The following is a 19,165-nucleotide window of genomic DNA, read 5'->3' as shown; positions in this document are numbered from 1 at the left end:
ATCCTGACCGTAAAGCCTCTGTCACTGCCTCAGGCAGAACTCCTCCACCACTGTGCTTCCAGAAACACTGTGTGGCTGCCACCCCCAGCATGCTCTTCTGCCTCCACCGAGGGGGTCACCTCTCGATGGAAGCTTAGGTCGTGGGCAGATTCACCAGCAGCAACGGAGTCAGGGAAAGTGTAGTTCCAAAAAATTTGCCAACCTCTAATTTTCTATAATTGTCTTAACAGAGAGGGGTTGATAGAGCATTAGGTGAGCCAATCTCTAAAATATGCCGCATATGGCCCGACTGGCAGCTGATATTTGGGTGGGCATAGGAAGGAAGTGAAGGAGCGTGCCGCAAAGATCATTTCAGAGAAGAGCATTCCACGTGGAGGGAAGGGTCGCAGAAGAGGGAAGGGCACTGGCAGTGTTGAACCAGCCTTTGGTTTGGGGTAACTGACCAGGCTTAGTAACCGCGAACCTTCAGGTGGGACTTCTTTTTCTCCTTCCTAGGAAAATAAGGGAACGATGTAAATAATGTATTTCTTTCCAAAAGAAATGACTAAATGTCATTAAATGTAAAGTACCATTAATTTTAAGACATTCATTAGATCAGGAACCCTAAGAAAGGTTCTGCCAACGAATGACAGGAAATACTCTGACTTTCAAGGTGCTGAAGGGTGGGAGGAGATGTCTGATGGTCCTCGACATGGTCAGAACAAGTAAATAAGAAGCATCCGCGTGTCTTCTTGTGTTTGACCTTTAGTCCTTGGTTTCAGAACCGTGGAAGATCTGAAAAACAATGAAAGCCAATGGAAAGATTCCCCGCTGGCAACTAGACACCGCGAGATGCTGAAGCGCTGCAAAACTCAGCTTAAGGTTTGTACGGCTGATCAGAATCGTCACAGCCCAGCTGCGCAGCAGCCGTTTTCCTACCAGAATGTGTGCCTGCGCTGAGCCACTAGTGTCCCTTTGCCTCTGTTGTTCTTTCCCCTGAAGATAAAACACGGGACTTTCAGACCAGTTGATGATCTCACCCCGGTCTCCCTGCAGGATTTAAATCAGGACAGAATCTGCAGGTGCTTTGCCAGTGGCAGTGTGAATTCTTCCTGGTTTTATCATCCTCGGTTGGCCTCCACCTGCCTCACTTAACCCTTCTGCGAAGTTCTTCCCCTCCACTGCCCCCCAGCTCTGTGACCCAGTGTCCCAGCCATGCATTTTCACAGTGTGTAACCGAGTGGATTTGTGGCTATGGGAAGACACCCCCCCCACCTTGTCCCTCCTTCTTTGTCATTAAGAATGATCCACTGCACAGAACCTAACTGTGGACAGGAAGATTTCTGCCGGTGAGACGGATGCTGAGCAAAGGCTGTACAAGGGAGCGTAGACCGCGTACTTACGCATTTATCTTGTGTTTTTGTTCAAATTCTAAAACTGAGTATTAGCGGATTCTGGTTTCTGTTGGTTAGTAGGAAGATATGTGGACATTTTAACTTTGATTTCTGGTGCAAGTTAAGGTAGATTTGCTTTATTTACTAATAGACAAGACCTGCTGAGGTGCACAATACATCAGGAGCCCTTTACTGGTGTCTGTAGACACCCAGTCTACAGTGAGCACCCCACAGACCTGTCAGAAGGAGCCTGGAAACTGTTCAATGGACACGCCGGTGCGCACGCGTGCCTGGGTTTCCTTCTCACAGCTGTCCTCTGAGGCGGGTGCGGGACCATCAGTGGACAAGCATTTTGTCCCGGGGCAGAAGTGGTGACCTGGAATTCAGATGCAGATCTGTCTGGCTTCTGTCCACTAACCATCTCTGTCTGACGCCCATCAACCCTGTCCCCCAGTCAAGCTAGTTCAATCTGACGGGAAGAACTCCTTTTTGAACCTGAACTATGTGCTCAGCCTTCTGCCCAGTGGTTTGCATGGCGTACTTCTGTATCTCTCAGAACAAGGAAAGCTTTGGGGACGTGACCAGCATATGGTAGTTAGTTAGAGACGAAGCTCGCGAAAACCCTAGATCCTCGAATCTCCTGGCCCGTTCCCTGGCCAGTCGACACCGCCGGCACTTGGCCACCGACTAATCTGTGGGTGGGGGCGTACCTCCTTCCGCAGAAACTGGTACGGTGCAAGGCCTGTGCTGACGCTGGTTTACTTGATGAGAGCTTTCTGAGAAGATGTTTGAATTTTTATGGCCTTCTCATCCAGCTGCTGCTCCGCATCCTGGACCCCGCCTATCCCGAGTGAGTGTGCCCCCCCTCCTCCCCTCCGCCCTCCCTGTCTCGCCTGTGTTGTCTTCACTGTCCCTCAGTCGATAGCTGAAACCCAAACCCTTACTTTATCAAGAATCTGTTCTTCAGTTCCTAGGTTGTACCTGTATAGACTACAAAATCCATAATATTAATAAGTGTTTTCCCAGTGATTACAGTTAAGAAGGGAATGTCAGCACCTCCTGGTTTAATTCTGACCTGGTCCTTTTTTTTACAAATCGGCTAGATTGATAGAAAAGGAAATCTATACGTTGGAAACTAAAACCTGGAGATAACAGAGTATTAGGTCCTTTCAGGGACTGGGCGCAGGAAGATACCCAGCCAGTTTTACTAGCTTAGTGTTTCTGTGAAGTCTCTGGATCGACTGATGTTGGTAAATTTGGCCCGGCGCCCTCTGCAGGAGCCGAAAATATTGTGCAGCTCTGTTGTCTCAAAACAGACTGGATTGCATAAAAGGACCAAATATGACCCTTCTGTTTCCTTCCTATTTTGCTATATTAACCTTAACGGAAAAGCAGTAAGAGGAGAGACATCTCCTGCACACCCTAATCCATCCACTGTCTTCATTCTTCCCTGTTCGTTTCAGGCTCTGGTCTCCTGGCTCATGTACCTTCTCCGTATTTGTGTTCTAGGAAGCTTTCCCCCCAGTAAAATATTTAACTTGTAATGGCCGTGTCATAGTCCTTAGGGTTTCAGGTGCCAGGATTTTGTGTTTTTTTGGTTGGTCGGTTGGTTAGTTGGGGTTTTCTGCAGGGGGTTAGGGGGTGGTTTCCAGGTGCCATGGTTTTGTTCTGTAACTTGTGCTTTTATTCTCTTTGACAGTATAACACTGCCTTTAAACTCAGATGTCCCCAAGGTATTTGCAGCATTGCCTGAGTTTTATGTAGAAGATGTTGCTGAATTTTTATTTTTTATTGTACAGTAAGTGCCTTTGACATACTACATGGTTCTAATTTGTTTTTGTACGTGGCTTATACATTGTATTACGAACTACATTGCAGCCCTCCATTTTATGAAATTCTGTGTAACTGCTGTAAGCGAATGCTGCCTGGAGACTGGAAAAATAAATCCAGCTCTGGCACTAAGCCAGTTCCAATAATATCTTCAAGACAGGAGCAGGATTAACAATGCCGATAAGAATGTACTCTCTGAAAATTGAGTTGAATTTCTAATAATTGAGTACGTGTTTCTGAGAAACAGAAGGAGCAAACAGTTTATAAATATCTAAGTGAACATTTAGAAGCCAGAAATACCCACATCTATATTTTGTACTGAAATTTTTCTCAATTATAACACTGGAGAACGCTTACAAGGAAATGGCTTGAGTTTATAACTGGCATTTGAAGTTTGTTTGTTTGTTTGTTTGCTTGTTTAATTAAAACAACTACCAGAAAAAATTTTTAGGGGCCCCTGGCTAGCACAGTCGGTGGAGCATGCGATCTTGATCTCAAGGTCGTGAGTCTGAGCCCCACACTAAGTGTAGAGAGTACTTAAAAATAAAATCATTTTTTAGGGGCGCCTGGGTGGCTCAGTGGGTTAAGCCGCTGCCTTCGGCTCAGGTCATGATCCCAGGTCCTGGGTTCGAGCCCCACATCGGGCTTTCTGCTCAGCAGGGAGCCTGCTTCCTCCTCTCTCTCTGCCTGCCTCTCTGCCTAATTGTGATTTCTCTCTGTCAAATAAATAAATAAAATCTTTAAAAAAATAAATAAATAAAATCATTTTAAAAAAAATTTTTTTAATTTTTTTTTTGTTTGTTTAAAAAAAAAACTCTTTTATGAACCTTACCCCATAATTTAATCATGGTGGCTTTGGTTTATTTCCTAAAATAATGTAAGTTACTGTAACATGCTTTAGCCAATAGACACAGTAGATTTAAAGTCTGTCTAGTTGTAAAGTCAGCAGTCATTTGAAACTCAGCAAGTTCAAGGGATTCAGCATGTTGGCTTGTAGACCTATTGGCCCCTTCCCTGCTTGATGACCCCAGCATCCACCCAGCTAGAGCTTCTGGGAGCTTCATTTCTTACTCTTTTTGCCTTTCTCCAGATACTCTCCTCAGGTGCTTTATGAACCCTGTACTCAGGACATTGTGACGTTCCTTGTTGTGATGTTGTGTAACCAGAACTACATCCGAAATCCGTATCTGGTGGCCAAACTGGTAGAAGTCATGTTTATGACCAACCCTGCTGTTCAGCCACGAACCCAGAAGTTTTTTGAAATGATCGAAAACCATCCTCTCTCCACCAAATTGTTGGTCCCTTCACTGATGAAGTTTTATACAGGTAGGTTCCGGGTATTTGGGTAGGCACGACCCTCTAAAGCCAGTGGGTGGGAGTTGCTCTAAATCTGGTAGCTAATATCCTGATGGCCTCTTCCAAGTGTAACCTGCTTAACCCCGCCACTGGCAAAGCAGGTCACTGTTGCTTAGTTTAGATCAGTGGACGTATCCCGTGGGCCATTCTACGAGCTGGTCCCTGATGATGGGGCAGGATCCACTGTAAGTCAGATGCACTTGTAGCTACTTTTAGAAATCTGTCATATTAACTCAGAGTTTCTAGAGCATGAGTAAAACAAGGAGCTTGTTAAAAATGTTTATTTTTGAGCCCCACTCAGATCAGTGGAATCAGGATATCAGGGAGTCTTCTCTCATTCACTAAATCTACGAAGGTTTATTGAGCACCTGCCGATGGCCAGGCGCTGGGTCCCATTAGCGAGCAGACAGAGCACGCATCAGACTCTCTGCAGGGAGGTCCTCCACTGCCGGATGAATTGGATTCCGAATTGTTATGCTTCGTTTGGCTTTTGAACTACCAGTGTGTTTTCATCAAGGTGATGACCTTGAGACCCGTTGACCTGTCTGCCAGCAAAGGCATAGGATTGTACTAATGGCACATTTTCCTTCCAGCTGGTACATGTTGCAGGAAAGGAAGTACCCCTTGTCTGTCCTCTGTCGAACCTAGCACATTCTGGGCACTCGGTGTCTTTAGCATTTAGTAGAGTGTACTTGCTGCACTCTTGGGAGAAACACTGGCTGTCCGTGAGTGCGGCTGCTTGCTGTTCCTGCAGCCGCAGAAGTTTGAGGATTCCACTGTGTCATGACAGCCCTCAGTAGTAACCATCCTTTCCCTGTTGACCAAGACCTGCTCCTGCTCCTTTGGAGCTGGTGCCATCCCCTCTCTCTGCGCTACTGAGGGTTCCAATGGTCCATCTGCCTCCTTTGTCCTTTGTCACCACTGCTTTGTAACATCTAGTAAGAGTTTGGCTGGCTGGCTGGTTCCGTTGGGAGATCATGTGACCCTTGATCTGAGTTTCTGAGTTCAGGCCCCACATTCAGTATAGAAATTACTTTAAAAAATGAAAAAAAAGGGTTTTTTTTCTTCCCAGCCTACCAATTTGCTCTTAATGCTAAAGCAAGTAGACAAGCACTTGAAGTTTCGTTAACATCCTTGCTTTGGCAACAGCAGAGGGAACACTCCTGGGTAAAAAGCCTCTTCTTCGCTCCCCTTAGTCCTGGTAGGGAAGACCTCCCTCCCTGGTAGAGAGGGCCATTCAGGTACAAATGATGAGTCACATGTGTACGGGACACGACCTCATTCAGTGTCTTGCACATATCAGGCTTAGTTGGAGATAATTCTGCATTTCTTAAAATAACAGTAAGGTTGGGGCGCCTGGGTGGCTCAGTGGGTTAAGCCTCTGCCTTCAGCTCAGGTCATGATCCCAGGGTTCTGGGATCGAGCCCCGCATCAGGCTCTCTGCTCAGCAGGGAGCCTGCTTCCCCCTCTCTCTCTGCCTGCCTCTCTGCCTACTTGTGATCTCTGTCTGTCAAATAAGTAAATAAAATCTTTAAAAAAAAAAATAACAGTAAGGTATCTCTTTTTTCTTTCCTTCTTTTCTTTCTTTCTCTCTCTCTCTTTCTTTCTTTCTTTCTTCCTTTCTTTTTTAAGATTTTATTTATTTGTCAGAGAGAGAGAGAGAGCACAAGCAGGCAGAGGGCCAGGCAGAGGGCCAGGCAGAGGCGGAGAGAAAGCAGGCTCCCCGCCAAGCAAGGAGCCCGATGCGGGGTTTGATCCCAGGACCCTGGGATCATGACCTGAGCCGAAGGCAGCGGCTTAACCCACTGAGCTACCCAGGCGTCCTGTTTCTTTCTTTTTAAACTTATTTTTTAAGATGAGAATACCTAGTGCTTATAACGTAGTTGTAGCGAACTACACTAATCTACAAATACTGTTTCATCTCCCCATTAGCTGGTGTGCGGAATCAGCGCTATGAAATTCTCTGAGAATGTAAATTGGTAAAACCTTTTTTTTTTTAAACTTTATTTATTATTTGACAGACAGAGACAGTAAGAAAGGGAACACAAGCAGTAGGAATGGGAGAGGGAGAAGCAGGCCTCCCACCTAGCAGGGAGCCTCGATCCCAGGACCCTAGAATCACCTGAGCCGAAGGCAAATGCCCAACCACTGAACCACCCAGGCACCCGCTAAAACCCTTCTGAAGGGCAGTTTGGCAGTCCACACCAAAAGCCCTAAAAATGTATATATCCTATGTATCAATCAAGGTCCAGTAAGGAAAATAGTTGACCCTTGAGCAATGTAGGAGTTAGAGACCCCTCCCCCGCACCATGCAGCCAAAAATCCACTTTCACCTTTTGACTCCCCCAGATTTATTAACAGCCTGCTCTTGACCAGAATGTTAGATTTGCCGTGTAGCACCTTATCGGTAACATCAGCCACCAGTTAACACATCCCTTGTACGTTATGTGTATTATACACTATATTCTTAAGAGAAAGTAAGCTAGAGGAAAGAAAACGTTATGAAGAAAACCTTAAGGAAGAGGGACACCTGGATGGCTAAAGTCAGTTAAGCCTCTGCCTTCAGCTCAGGTCATGATTCCAGGGTCCTGGGATCGAGCCCCACATCAGGCTCCCTGCTCAGTGGGGTATCTGCTTCTCCCTCTCCCTCTGCCCCTACTCGTGCTCACTTGCTCGCTCTCAAATAAATAAAAATAAAATCTTTAAAAAAAAAAAAAGGAAGAGTAAATACATTTATGGTCCCGTGTATATATTTATTGAAAAAAATGTGTAAGTGGCCCCGTGGAGTTCAAGCCTGTGTTGTTCAGGGAGCAGCCATATAAAGAACTAGTCAAGTAGATATTGGAGGACAGAAAGGCAAATGAGAGCTTTGGCATAAGGCAGGTTACGAGTTCAGGAAGCTGCCATCATCTGTCTCCAGAGCTGGGGGAACCCAAGGAAGAGGCTGGAGTTAGTAAACTAGCTCAAATGAGGACCAGGACAGAACGGGGACCTAGGTCTCCAAGGAAGGGCGCTGGCCAGCTGGTGTCTCTGAGGAGCGCAGGCTTACTAGTTCTGCCATGGTGGACCTGAGCTGGAAACTGGAAGCTGCTGGTGCTACAGGGAGAAGAAAGAACCACTGTTGCAGACAGGAGCAGCCAGCCTCTGGCCAGGGACCAGGTCCCTGCTCGCCTGTAGTTTTCCAGTTCTCCTGCAGCGCCCCCTATTGGTGAACCCAACAGAGGGCCTGCTGGCAAGGGGAAGCCTGCAGAGCCCCAGCCCCAGCCTGGCGAAGCTGAGTAAAAAGGGCGGATTGGGGGCGGAGAGACAGCAACTAAATAAATAGCTCACCCTTGTGCATGCAAACTTAATTTCTAGTCATCTGTTCCGTGGGGGTAATTACGAATGCGTGTGCATGTTTACAGTGATACTGCAGCATCATTTATAATGCAGTGCAGGGAAAATGCTAAAAACAGCCTAAATTTCTTCCAGCTGTGGATGAATTAAGTAAATTACAGTTTATCCATAAAGTGGGTCTATATGAGCTGTGAAGAATAATGTTATTTACATTAAATGGTTAAGTCATCAGAAGTAAAGAAAATGCCAAGTAATGAAGCAGTATATACAGTAGGACCTCATGTTGGTAGACATCTGTACGATAGAACATATACCACAATAGTAACAGAGAGATGGTTCGTTTTGAATGGTAGAACTGTGAATGGATTTATTTCTTTTCCTTTTTAAAAAATTATCTAACTGGGGCACCTGGGTGGCTCAGTCAGTTGAGTGTCTGTCTCCGGCTCAGGTCATAATCCCAGGGTCCTGGGATCGAGTCCCGTATCAGAGGACTGGGGAGCCTGCTTTTCCCTCTGCCTCTCTCTCTCTCGGTCTCTCATGACTAAATAAATAAAATCTAAAAAAAAAAAATATATATCTGAACTTAGTTACTCTGCAGTAAACATGTTATGTTAGTATTAAAAGTAAAAAGTGTTTAGTTAAATGTGTTTTTTTAAAGTTTTTATTTATTTATTTGACAGACAGAGATCACAAGTAGGCAGAGAGGCTGGCGGGGGTTGGGGGAGAAACAGGCTTCCTGCTGAGCAGAGAACCCGATGTGGGGCTCAATTCCACAACCCTGGGATCATGACCTGAGCTGAAAGCAGAGGCTTTAACCCACTGAGCCACCAGGCGCCCCTAATTAAATGTATTTTATACTCAGTAAGTGCCCTGGGCCTGTCACTGTAGCTTTGGAATAAAGCATGAGGGTGCAGGGGGGTGGGCCTCTTGGGAAATACATGCTGGGTCTGGCAGAGCCCCACTAGTAAGATCTGAGAAGCTCCTTTTCCCCTTTGCCACCAAGCGGTGTACCCTCTGGCCCTGGACCACGTCTGCAGTCCTAGAGAGATGATACCATACTAATAATAGCCACCACTTATTGAATCCTCACTAATCCTTTCACTTAATCGGCACAGCCATCATCAAGATGGGTGCTATGAATAACTCCCGTTTTCCAAATGAAGAGCCTGAAGCTTAGAAAGGTCCAGAAGCTTGCTGAAGGTCAACAGCTAGTGCATGGCAGCAACTTCAGCAGGTGGGCCTTAGCATACGTGCTCTTGACTGATGCATTGTTACTGCTGTGGTAGCAGGGGACCAGTCCCCAGAGAGCCCTCCAGTGGGACACCACAAACAGCCCCCCACTCGTGCATCAACCTCATAATAAGTCCTGCTGAGGGGCGCCTGGGTGGCTCAGTGGGTTAAGCCTCTGCCTTTGGCTCAGGTCATGATCTCATGGTCCTGGGATCGAGCCCCATATCAGGCTCTCCGCTCAGAAGGGAGCCTGCTTCCCCCTCTCTGCCTGCCTCTCTGCCTGCTTGTGATCTCTGTCAAATAAATAAATAAAATCTTTAAAAAAAAAAAAAAAGTCCTGCTGATTGAGGTCCAGAGTCTCAGACGTGAACTAGAGATGGGCATAAGGACCAGGCTCCTCTTTTCTACCCCTAGAGAATATCCTAGCTTTGGAAATACTTAAGATCAAATTTTTGTTTCAAAAATAAAATTAAGTTCCAAAATCAAAGTACTTTATTTATACCAGCAGTCAGTTCCTTAAAGAACAGCTTTCCCAACCTGGCTACTCAGAACTTAGAAGAACACTGAGCTCTGAATCAACAAAGCCAACATTAACCCAAGTAGATTGAGTCTCTGACTGCAATTATTTACAACGCTCCTACTGTGTGTCAGCCCTGGTTTTGATGCTAAGGTGGTGCAGATGGCTCGTGAGCCCAGTGTTCTCGTTGAGAAATAGACATGGAATCAATAAATAAGATACTTTCAGATGGTGGGTGTGGGAGGGGCACGATGCTGCTTTAAGGAGCGCAGTCAGGGAAGGTCTCTGAGATGGTGACTTTGGAGTAACATGAGATGGAAGAGTGAATCATATGAAGATCTGAGCCATAGCATTGGCAGGCAACTGGGACAGCAAGTGTAAAGGCCTTGAGGCCTGGGCAGCTTAGTGAAATCGAACAAGAAGACCTACAGGAGGGAGCACAGCGAGTGGCAGGGCATCAGGCCCCCCAGGATCTAGTTCATTTCAGGCCTTCTAGAACTCGGACTTGGGAAGTCGAACTCGGGCTGCCACAGTTTCGAGGGAGCATAAGGAGTGAAGTTTTTTAAATGTTGGCAGTACTTGGCTTCTGCTGTGCCCAGGAAGTGGTAGAGGTATTATGGGTGATATTGAGGGTATGAGAGGCTCTGTATCAGCCCCCCAGCGTCTTTCCCAAGTGGACTCCGTTTGCATCGGCTCTCCACACTTCAGTTCACACTATTTTTAATTAAAGATTTATTTATTTGAGAGAGTGAAAGGGCACACCCGAGCAGGGAGAGAATCTTCAAGCTGACTTTCCACTGAGCGCAGAGCCTGATGCAGGACTCAGTCTCACCACCCACTCACTCACCATGACCTGAGCCGAAACCAAGAGTCAGATGCTTAACTGACTGGGCCTCCCAGACGCCCCAGTTCACACTTTTTCCTGCAGTTAACAAAATGACACTTAGTTCATTGTAAAGAAAGCTTGACCTAATGAATATGCATGCGTGCTTTTAGGTCTTTGTGTGATAGGTGTTAATTATCTTATGCTTCTCATTTTTTTTTTTTAAATATTTTATTTATTTATTTGTCAGAGAGAGAGAGGGAGAGAGAGCGAGCACAGGCAGACAGAATGGCAGGCAGAGGCAGAGGGAGAAGCAGGCTCCCTGCTGAGCAAGGAGCCCAACGTGGGACTCGATCCCAGGACACTGGGATCATGACCTGAGCCGAAGGCAGCTGCTTAACCAACTGAGCCACCCAGGCGTCCCGACCTCTCATTTTTAAATAACCTTTCTTGTCACCAAAAAAATATGTTCATTGCAAAATATAGGAAATACCAAGAAGAAAAAAGAAGTTATTGATAGTCTCTGCACTCAGAATCTCTGTTAACATTTTGGTCTATTATTTTTGCCAGCCAGTATGTATGTGTATGTATGTATGTATATGGTGTGTGTGTGTGTGTGTGTGTATGTGTGTGTGTGTGTGTGTGTGTGTGTGTGTGGTTTTAAATATGATTGGCCCCATTCAGTAACCTGTGTTTTTCACTTCCTGTATGACAAATATTTTTTCATGTTCTCCATTGGGCATTTGCATTTATGTTTTTTCTCTAATACAAATAGTAGTGTAGAGAGTATCTGGGAGATCAGTCTTCGAACCTGCCTGCATGTGTTTTCTGGAATAGAATTGGTGGGTCAGAGAGATGGGCTCGTTGGTGGTTTGTGATCCAAATTGTCACATTGCCTTCAAGAGTTTGTGTCCCTGTTCATTCTCATGAGCAGTCAGAAGGTACCTCTCACCCAGATTCTCACACGCAGTTTGGTCATTTTTGTAAAACCTGTGAAGTAAAAATGGTATCTTATTTTAATTTACATTTTTATCTTTTTCTTGAGCCTTATTGTCTTTATTTGACAACTTTCCCTCTTTTTATTTTTAATTTTTTTTATTTTTTTAAAGATTTTATTTTTTTGACAAAGAGAGATCACAAGTAGGCAGAGAGGCAGGCAGAGAGAGGAAGGGAAGCACGATGCGGGGCTTGATCCCAGAACCCTGAGACCATGACCTGGGCTAAAGGCAGAGGCTTTAACCCACTGAGTCACCCAGGCGCCCCTCCCTCTTTTTAAAACTTGTCGTAAACTCAGGAACTTCTCAGGAACTTCTCGCACTTCAGCCCTTTGTCTTTCGGATACCTAAGTCTAACCTTTGTTCCACTTTAATTAGCAGGACGGGAATGTCGGTGATTGGTAAATTAGTGATGAGCACTTGGGATTTTACTGAGCTTGTCTCTATTTTGTTACATGTTCGAAAATGTTAATTAGGGCGCCTGGGTGGCTCAGTGGGTTAAGCCGCTGCCTTCGGCTCAGGTCATGATCTCAGGGTCCTGGGATCGAGTCCCGCGTCGGGCTCTCTGCTCAGCAGGGAGCCTGCTTCTCTCTCTCTCTCTCTCTCTCTGCCTGCCTCTCTGTCTACTTGTGATCTCTCTCTGTCAAATAAATAAATAAAATCTTTAAAAAAAAAAAAAGAAAATGTTAATTATATGAAAGTATTTAAAATAATACAGGCATATTTCAGAGATATTGCAGATGCAGACCCAGACCTCTGTAATAAAGCAAATACAAGAATAAAGGAAGTCAGATGGATTCTTCTCTTTCCCAATGCATATGAAAGTTACGCTTACACTGCTCTGTGGTCTGTTAAGTGTACATTATCATTCTGTCCAAAATAACGATGTATATATCTTATTTTGAAAGTATTTTATTGGGGCACCTGGGTGGCTGGATCAGTTAAGCATCTGCCTTCGGCTCAGGTCATGGTCCCAGGGTCCCGGGATCGAGCCCCGTGTCAGGCTCCCCGGCTACTTCTCCCTCTCCCTCTGCCCCTCACCTCGCTCATGCTCGCTCACTTGCTCACTCTCAAATAAATAAAATCTTTTAAATAAGTATTTTATTGCTGCATCATCTGAGCTTTTAGCGAGTCATCATCACTGATCGCAGATCACCGTAACAAATACAATGATAATGAGCAAGTTTGAGATATTGCGGGGATTACCAAGATGTGACCCAGAGACACGAAGTGAGCAAGCGCTGTTGGAAAAATGGGGCCGATAGACTTGCTTGAAGCAAAGTTGCCACAAACCTTCAATTCGTAAAAAAAAAAAAAAAGAAAGAAAGAAAAAACAACTTATAAAACACAGTAAAATGAGGTAGGCTGGTATGTGACCCTTAAGAAAATTCCACCCAGTTTTGTTTTTTTTTCCTGGTCATTGATGAGTGGGCGCTGTGCCAGGGGTGCTAAGCCGCTTTGCGAGCCCAGTTCATTTGGTGTTGTGTCATTGCCAGACCTCCACTGTGAAGCCTGTTTCTCCAGAACCGCCTCCTCATTTCTGTCCTGCCTTACGTGTGAGAGATAGGGGCACAGTCTTGTCACATCCTGTATTTACAGATTTGCATGCACTCGGTAATATCCTGGGCGCAGCGACTGCTTTTAGAAAGGTAGATGGTCCCCATGCTTCAGTCCCTCTCTCTCTCTTCTCTAGACGTTGAGCACACCGGAGCCACCAGTGAGTTCTACGACAAGTTCACCATCCGCTATCACATCAGCACCATTTTTAAAAGCCTTTGGCAAAACATAGCTCACCATGGCACCTTCATGGAGGAGTTCAAGTGAGTATTGGGCGCCTGATGTCACCGCTTGTCGCTTGCGAATCACGGGTAGGGTGACGTTTAAATCTTTCTGAGCTGGTTCTTCTGGACCGTTGGCTTGGTCTCAGCCTCCTTTAAGTTTTCTAGATCATTCTGCTACATGTGAGCAGGGTTAACTAAATGTCTGTGCTTGCAAGATATCGCCAAGCTTCAGAGCTGTCAAGACACTTTGGGGATGGTATGTATACATAAAGAATCTATAAATATTCTGAGATGATCCATGAAGTGTTTTTTGGTGTTTTTGCGATTACAGTGTTAAGTGAAGTTGTCAGAGGACTGGAATGAGATTGTAGAGTGTTCTGGAATATGATGTCAAGCTTTAGATGCGAAATGTTAGGAAGACTTTAGATTTGGAAGGAAAGTTGGGGTTATTTCAAATGTCATTCTTTGTAATAAGGCCCTAAATCTTGATTAAGGATTTTTTATTACCTACCTAAAATTTTAGTGGCTCCTTAAATCTGGACATTAGTCATTTCATCTAAGTTACCGTAAAAAGAAAGATGCTTTTAAAAAGAAGGGAGATGAAAATGTTGAACTCTTGAATTGTTCTTCAGGAGAAATTTTATCCTGTCTGGTTGGATCTTTTGCAATCCCTGCTAGATGACTGAGCAAGTCTCACTGTCACTTGTTAGCTGAGTTACTAGTCAGTATGATTTCGTATTTCCAGTGGAGAACCATTTGTTAGGTTTCTGTAAAGTAAGCTCTTCAAGTTAATTCTCTTTCTGAGAATTTCTGTTATGGTCAGAATTACGTTCCCACAAACGCTGGCACCAGCTTAGACCACACAGGCCCATGGCTTGGTCTGCTTGGTGCTGAGTGGGAGTGCTCGCCCTGAACTTTGCTTGTTCCTGAAATCCAAGCTTCCCACCCTTGTTTGCAGGAACTTCTCCTCCCCAGGCATGGGCTTCCCGCCCCTGATTACACAGCAGTAGATCCTAAAGTGTATGGAGATCTTCTTTGCTCTACTAATCTTACAGTTACAAAGCCTCATGGTGCACCAGCATCTGAGTGCACCAGTGAGCCCTCCACTGTGACGGGAGATGCAGGACAGTTTTATAGGCTGGAAGCTTCAGGTTCTAGAAAGTGAGTTAATATTCTCCTGTATCAATATCGCAGCTTCTAGCTTTCCTTCACTGTGACTTTATAATAAGGAATCACTGTATTGGTAATTCTCTTGCCTCTTATGTGTGGGTAATTGTGCTTTCTTGGTGAGTTTAAACCCATTTTCTAGTCTGGAGGAGTGTCTTTTCTACTTAAAGTCATTGAGACAATGAGCCAGGGACGTGCTGGTAAACCTGCTCTCTGAAGAAGGGGGGAGAAATTCAGCATTTGCTGGCTTTTCAGGCTGTACGTACTCACACTGGTGCCAGATTTAAGCTCTCATGGGAATCTGCTCACAGAATCGTGAAGTACTAGCAACTGGCTCTCTTGACCAGGCAGGGTCCCCCCAGTGCACCGCTGCAGTGAGCGTCTCACAGTTAGCTAAAAGGGGTAGCATCCGAGGAGAGACTTCACAGACCTTGACCTCCGCCATATTGGAGTGGTGCCAGGGTGGTGGGCAAGCTTCCGGGGCCACGTGGTGGGTACATCGGGCGGGGCCCGTTTTCTTTGGGGTCTGCCGCCACCTTTGGCCTCAGGGCGCTATATGACCGTGTCTACCGTAATTGCCTTTTCAGTTCGGGGAAGCAGTTCGTCCGCTACATAAACATGCTGATAAATGACACCACGTTTCTGCTCGATGAAAGTCTGGAGTCTCTGAAGCGAATCCACGAAGTGCAGGAAGAGATGAAGAACAAAGACCAGTGGGACCAGCTGCCCCGGGTGAGGATGCGGGGGGCAGCTGTGGCCGGGGAGCTGCCTCGGGCCCTGGGCAGAGCTCTGCTCCTGGGCTGCACTCGTGGGGCCCTGGTGACATGGATCTGACTTGTCGCTACCTGTCCCCTTCCACCTGTGGGCTTCCGAGAGGTTCCCTCTGAGGGCTGCGGGAGGGGTAAACGTAGACACCTGGTCTAAAGCCAAGAAATGAACTGAGAAGTCTTGTCAAATGCGTCCTGAAAACTTTCTTGCCTCCTTGATGTCAGAGGGCTTTGTTGGAGAAGCGCTTTTGTTGTCTGAATGTGTTGATGTCAATTTCCGAAAGTAGGAAGTGAATCCCTAGGATGCGGTGCCGACCAGGCGCTTGATCTGCTCGTGTGATTTCCGTTGGACAACGGTGTGCCTCCCGTGGGAGGTTTTCCCTTCCAGTTGATCTTGGTTTTTGTGTTCAGTGATTAATGGAAGAGAGGGTCGTCTTGCCAGGTTGCATGAGAAACTCCTGCCGCACCGGTGATGGCACGCTGACACGCTTTTCTGACATTTACTGCAGCCGTGTAGACGGTCTGTTCTGTGCCTGGTGTTCTCGGGCTCAGGATCAGAACTGCTTTCCAGAAAGAGTTCTCTTGGAAAAGTAGGGAGGACTGTTTTTTTTCTTGACTAGCAACAGCATCCTCAAAACAAAAATGCTATCGAGCTTCTAACGCTTAAGATAAGGTAAGCACATATGAAAGCACGTTTTGGAAAGGTTTTCATTCCCAGTATTCCTGCAGCTTTGATGGGAAGTTTACATCTTGCTGTAGCTCACATCTTACACCATAGACTGAAACCTCCTGGGGGCTTTGCCCAGGGCCCGTGAGTGCTGGATTCCCTGAGTCCGAGCTTCCACGCTGCTGGAACCCCTCTCATCACATTCCTGAGACAACGTGGTCGTTGTCCTCTCTGTCCTCTCTACTGCCCTGGCACCTGCCTGAGTCCGGCCTACCCTCTACCCTCGTATATATGTCTAAACACCCATTGAATTGTTTTGCTACTGTGCCTCCAAAACCTCCCTCCTGTGCCTCCCCACGTCCCACAGGTGGGAGGTAGCCCAGGCTCGATGCTCCGTGGCCTCCCTACACACAGTAGCTCTAAGAGAGCCTTCCAAGCTTACCTTGCATTCCGGTCCGTTGGATCCTGCCGGGACCAGTCCCCAGGCCCTTGCAGAACCGTCTGGGAAACAGATGAGGCCGGTTGAAAGAGCTCCAGATTTGGAGTCCAGGCTACCCGGGTTTGAAAATGGACACTGCCATGCCCTCAGAGTTCTGTATCCTTGTCCGTGAACCAGAGACAATCCCTGCTTTGCGGAAGAGCAGTGAGGAGGATTGCTGAAAGTCACCATGTAGTTCGGGACTGTTCAGCCCCTGTTTTTCTGTGTGCCTTGAGACACTCCTGTCCACAATTCTCTACTCTCCATTTTTCTGTATTGAAATCCTGCCCATTCTTTGAGTGAGGTCTTGGCTTGATCGTCCCTCAGGATTGGACTACCCCAGTCGGTGCAGCTGAGGGCCTCACCTTTCTCGGTACCTCTGTACCCTCTTTATGCTAGTCGTGATGCTCGGCTCAGACCGGCTCATGCCAGAGACAGTGGGAGACAGGCCTGTGGCTTGATACCTTACCCACAGTCCGTGCACGCTAGCATTTGCTCATGAGACAACCGAACAATTCCTCTTGACTTCTCCATGTTCATGGATGAGAGACGTCATAAATAATCCTGCACGATTGCTGTTCCCAAAGTCATGTAGACCTTGAAGTCCCTTTCTGCCGTCCATCTCCCTGCCTTGCCTGCTCCTCACTGCCCTGTCCTCTGAACGCTGGAGCATTCCGCTCCGGCGCCGCCTCCCCTCCCCACGCTCGCTGCTGAGCCTGGGGTCTCTCGACGAGGGTGCTGGCTGGGACTCGGCGGTGGCAGGCCTTCTTTATCCTGAGAGACTGCACCATCCGTAGCAGGACATTTGACATCTTTGGCCAATGAGGTTCCCTCCTCCCGAGAGTCATCAGGCAGCCAGAAACACTCCCACACACCTGATGCCCCCGGCTCAAAGTCACTGCGAGGGGATCTCTTCTGTTTAACGGTCTGTGTCTTAAAGCTTCCAGAATGTGTCTCCTCAGCTCCTATCCCTCCTGACTCCAGACCTGCCGCACCCACCCGCCGTTGACCGGCCCCTCTGCCCGGTGGTCCAGTAGGGTCCCTTGATGGTGTCCTCCACATCTCCTCGGGTCTGCCCGCCTCACTGAGGGACAGCCACACTCTGTTAGATGCTTGGACTCGACACTTTGGAGTCTTCCTGATTCTTCTCCTTCAACAAACGCCTCAAGACTCGATCTTCAGATACCCGTGTCTGACTCTTGTCCCACAGCATCTCTCACGGCGCCTGCTGTAGCCTCTTTGACTGGCCCTGTGGCCTCCACTGCTGTCCGGGTCCATACCGCAGGGACGCTGTTAAAACGTGTGTGCTTATTATCACCACTTGACTCCGAACTTGGCCACGCTTCCCTTCTCGCTGAGTCCAGTCCTGAATTAGAGCGGGCCCCCGGCCCACCATTTTCCCTGTCACTCTCCGAGCCACATGGGCCTCCTCGCCCTTCTGCTGACCCGCGTGCTCGTCCCTTGGCTGGGAGCACTGTTGCCCCAGATTTCTGCCAAGTCTCCTCCTTCAGACCATCCACCTGCGTGTCACTTCCTTGGAGGCTGTCCCTGGCCACTCTTTCTCTCTTCTTTTCCTGCTTTCTTTTTCTCCGTCGCCGTCAGACTTGCTGTGTGTCCGTGTGGGTGTTTGCTGATTGCTTCTCTCCGAGCCTGCGATCCAGGCTCCACGAGGCCCGCGAGCTCACTGGTCGTGTTCCGCGCTCCAGCGTCTGAAGGGGGGCCTGGCCTGGACCGGGGCCCGGAGACCATGTGCGGAGGAATGCGTGTGACGCGCGGACACGCACTGCACTAGTTCTCACCTTGTTCTTGTGTCTTCCTGCTTCGACGTGTGTTCTGTAGGCGCGTTCTGGGCCACCGGGGCAGTGGGCAGGTTACCCAGCATCGCTGCACCACCTCCCCCCATGCAGCCACTCAGACGGCCCTACCCCAGGGTCCCCATGCAGGGTGTCAGCTGCTCTGGTTACTTTCTGAGCCGGGATAGAAGAATTTCCGTCTTTACTGCTGTTTCTGGGGATTTTCTCCATCTCGGAGCTTTCAGTGCTCCACCTGGCTTTACCCAGGAGTCAAACACACCTTATTATCTTGTTTCCCAGCCCAGGCAGAATTGGAGGGGGAGGATGGTGCCAGAGGCAAGCATGCTGACGGTTGTCGGGGCAGACAGCCTTGAGAGCGGGGCGAGACGAAACTCAAAATCTTAGCACTCTGTAGGCACTTGGTGTAGAGGCAAAACCTCTGGGCCTTGGTATCCTAGCATAGCACAACTCATGTTTTTAAAATAATAGTGCCTACAAGTTGTTACTCAGGGAGACAGACTATCCTTGATAAGCAACCGCGTGTATCGGGCAGAGGGAAGGTCCACTTACTTCATCCCACACGGAAGCTGAAGGTGACTTCTTTTATCACTGGGGAAACCGGGGCTCGTGTAAGTGAAACAATGTGCCAGGGTCACCTTACCCAGAGTCCTGAGAGTTCTCATGCTGAAAAGAATAAACCTCAGTTACCTGGAAAATTCTCTGGTTTGGGTTCTTCTCATTCCCTCAGCGTGTGGGTTTTGCTGTGCACTTGTCCTGTTTTCCTTCACACTTGGCGTGCTGGTGAGCTCCCGGCCGGGGCTGACCTTGGCCTGGCCTCTGCTCCGTGTTTCCTAGGATCAGCAGCAAGCCCGTCAGTCCCAGCTGGCTCAGGACGAGCGTGTGTCCCGCTCCTATCTTGCCCTGGCAACAGAAACCGTGGACATGTTCCATATCCTCACGAAGCAGGTCCAGAAGCCCTTCCTCAGGCCGGTGAGTAGAAACTTCGAGGTGTTTATTTTGGGTATCAGATTTCATGGTCAGGTTCCGGCCTC

The 19,165-nt window shown here is 47.5% G+C and overlaps 1 protein-coding gene across 3 annotated transcripts in view; it reads left to right on the top strand.

Annotated features, from left to right (window-relative positions):
* The window catches only part of UBE4B (ubiquitination factor E4B), a 128,036-nt gene that overhangs the window by 98,520 nt on the left and 10,351 nt on the right, over positions 1 to 19,165 (top strand). For all 3 annotated transcript variants that reach the window (XM_047724476.1, XM_047724475.1, XM_047724478.1), the window contains 7 exons: positions 762 to 861; positions 2,096 to 2,223; positions 3,073 to 3,171; positions 4,294 to 4,529; positions 13,154 to 13,280; positions 14,996 to 15,140; positions 18,969 to 19,103. In XM_047724476.1, coding sequence (XP_047580432.1) covers positions 762 to 861; positions 2,096 to 2,223; positions 3,073 to 3,171; positions 4,294 to 4,529; positions 13,154 to 13,280; positions 14,996 to 15,140; positions 18,969 to 19,103 — 970 coding nt within the window. The remainder of the gene's footprint in view (positions 1 to 761; positions 862 to 2,095; positions 2,224 to 3,072; positions 3,172 to 4,293; positions 4,530 to 13,153; positions 13,281 to 14,995; positions 15,141 to 18,968; positions 19,104 to 19,165) is intronic.

Source organism: Lutra lutra, chromosome 4, assembly GCF_902655055.1.
Source record: "Lutra lutra chromosome 4, mLutLut1.2, whole genome shotgun sequence".
Taxonomy (NCBI): Eukaryota; Metazoa; Chordata; class Mammalia; order Carnivora; family Mustelidae; genus Lutra; species Lutra lutra.
The sequence above is the reverse complement of the archived record's forward strand: the minus strand, read 5'-3'. Positions and strand labels throughout refer to the sequence as shown.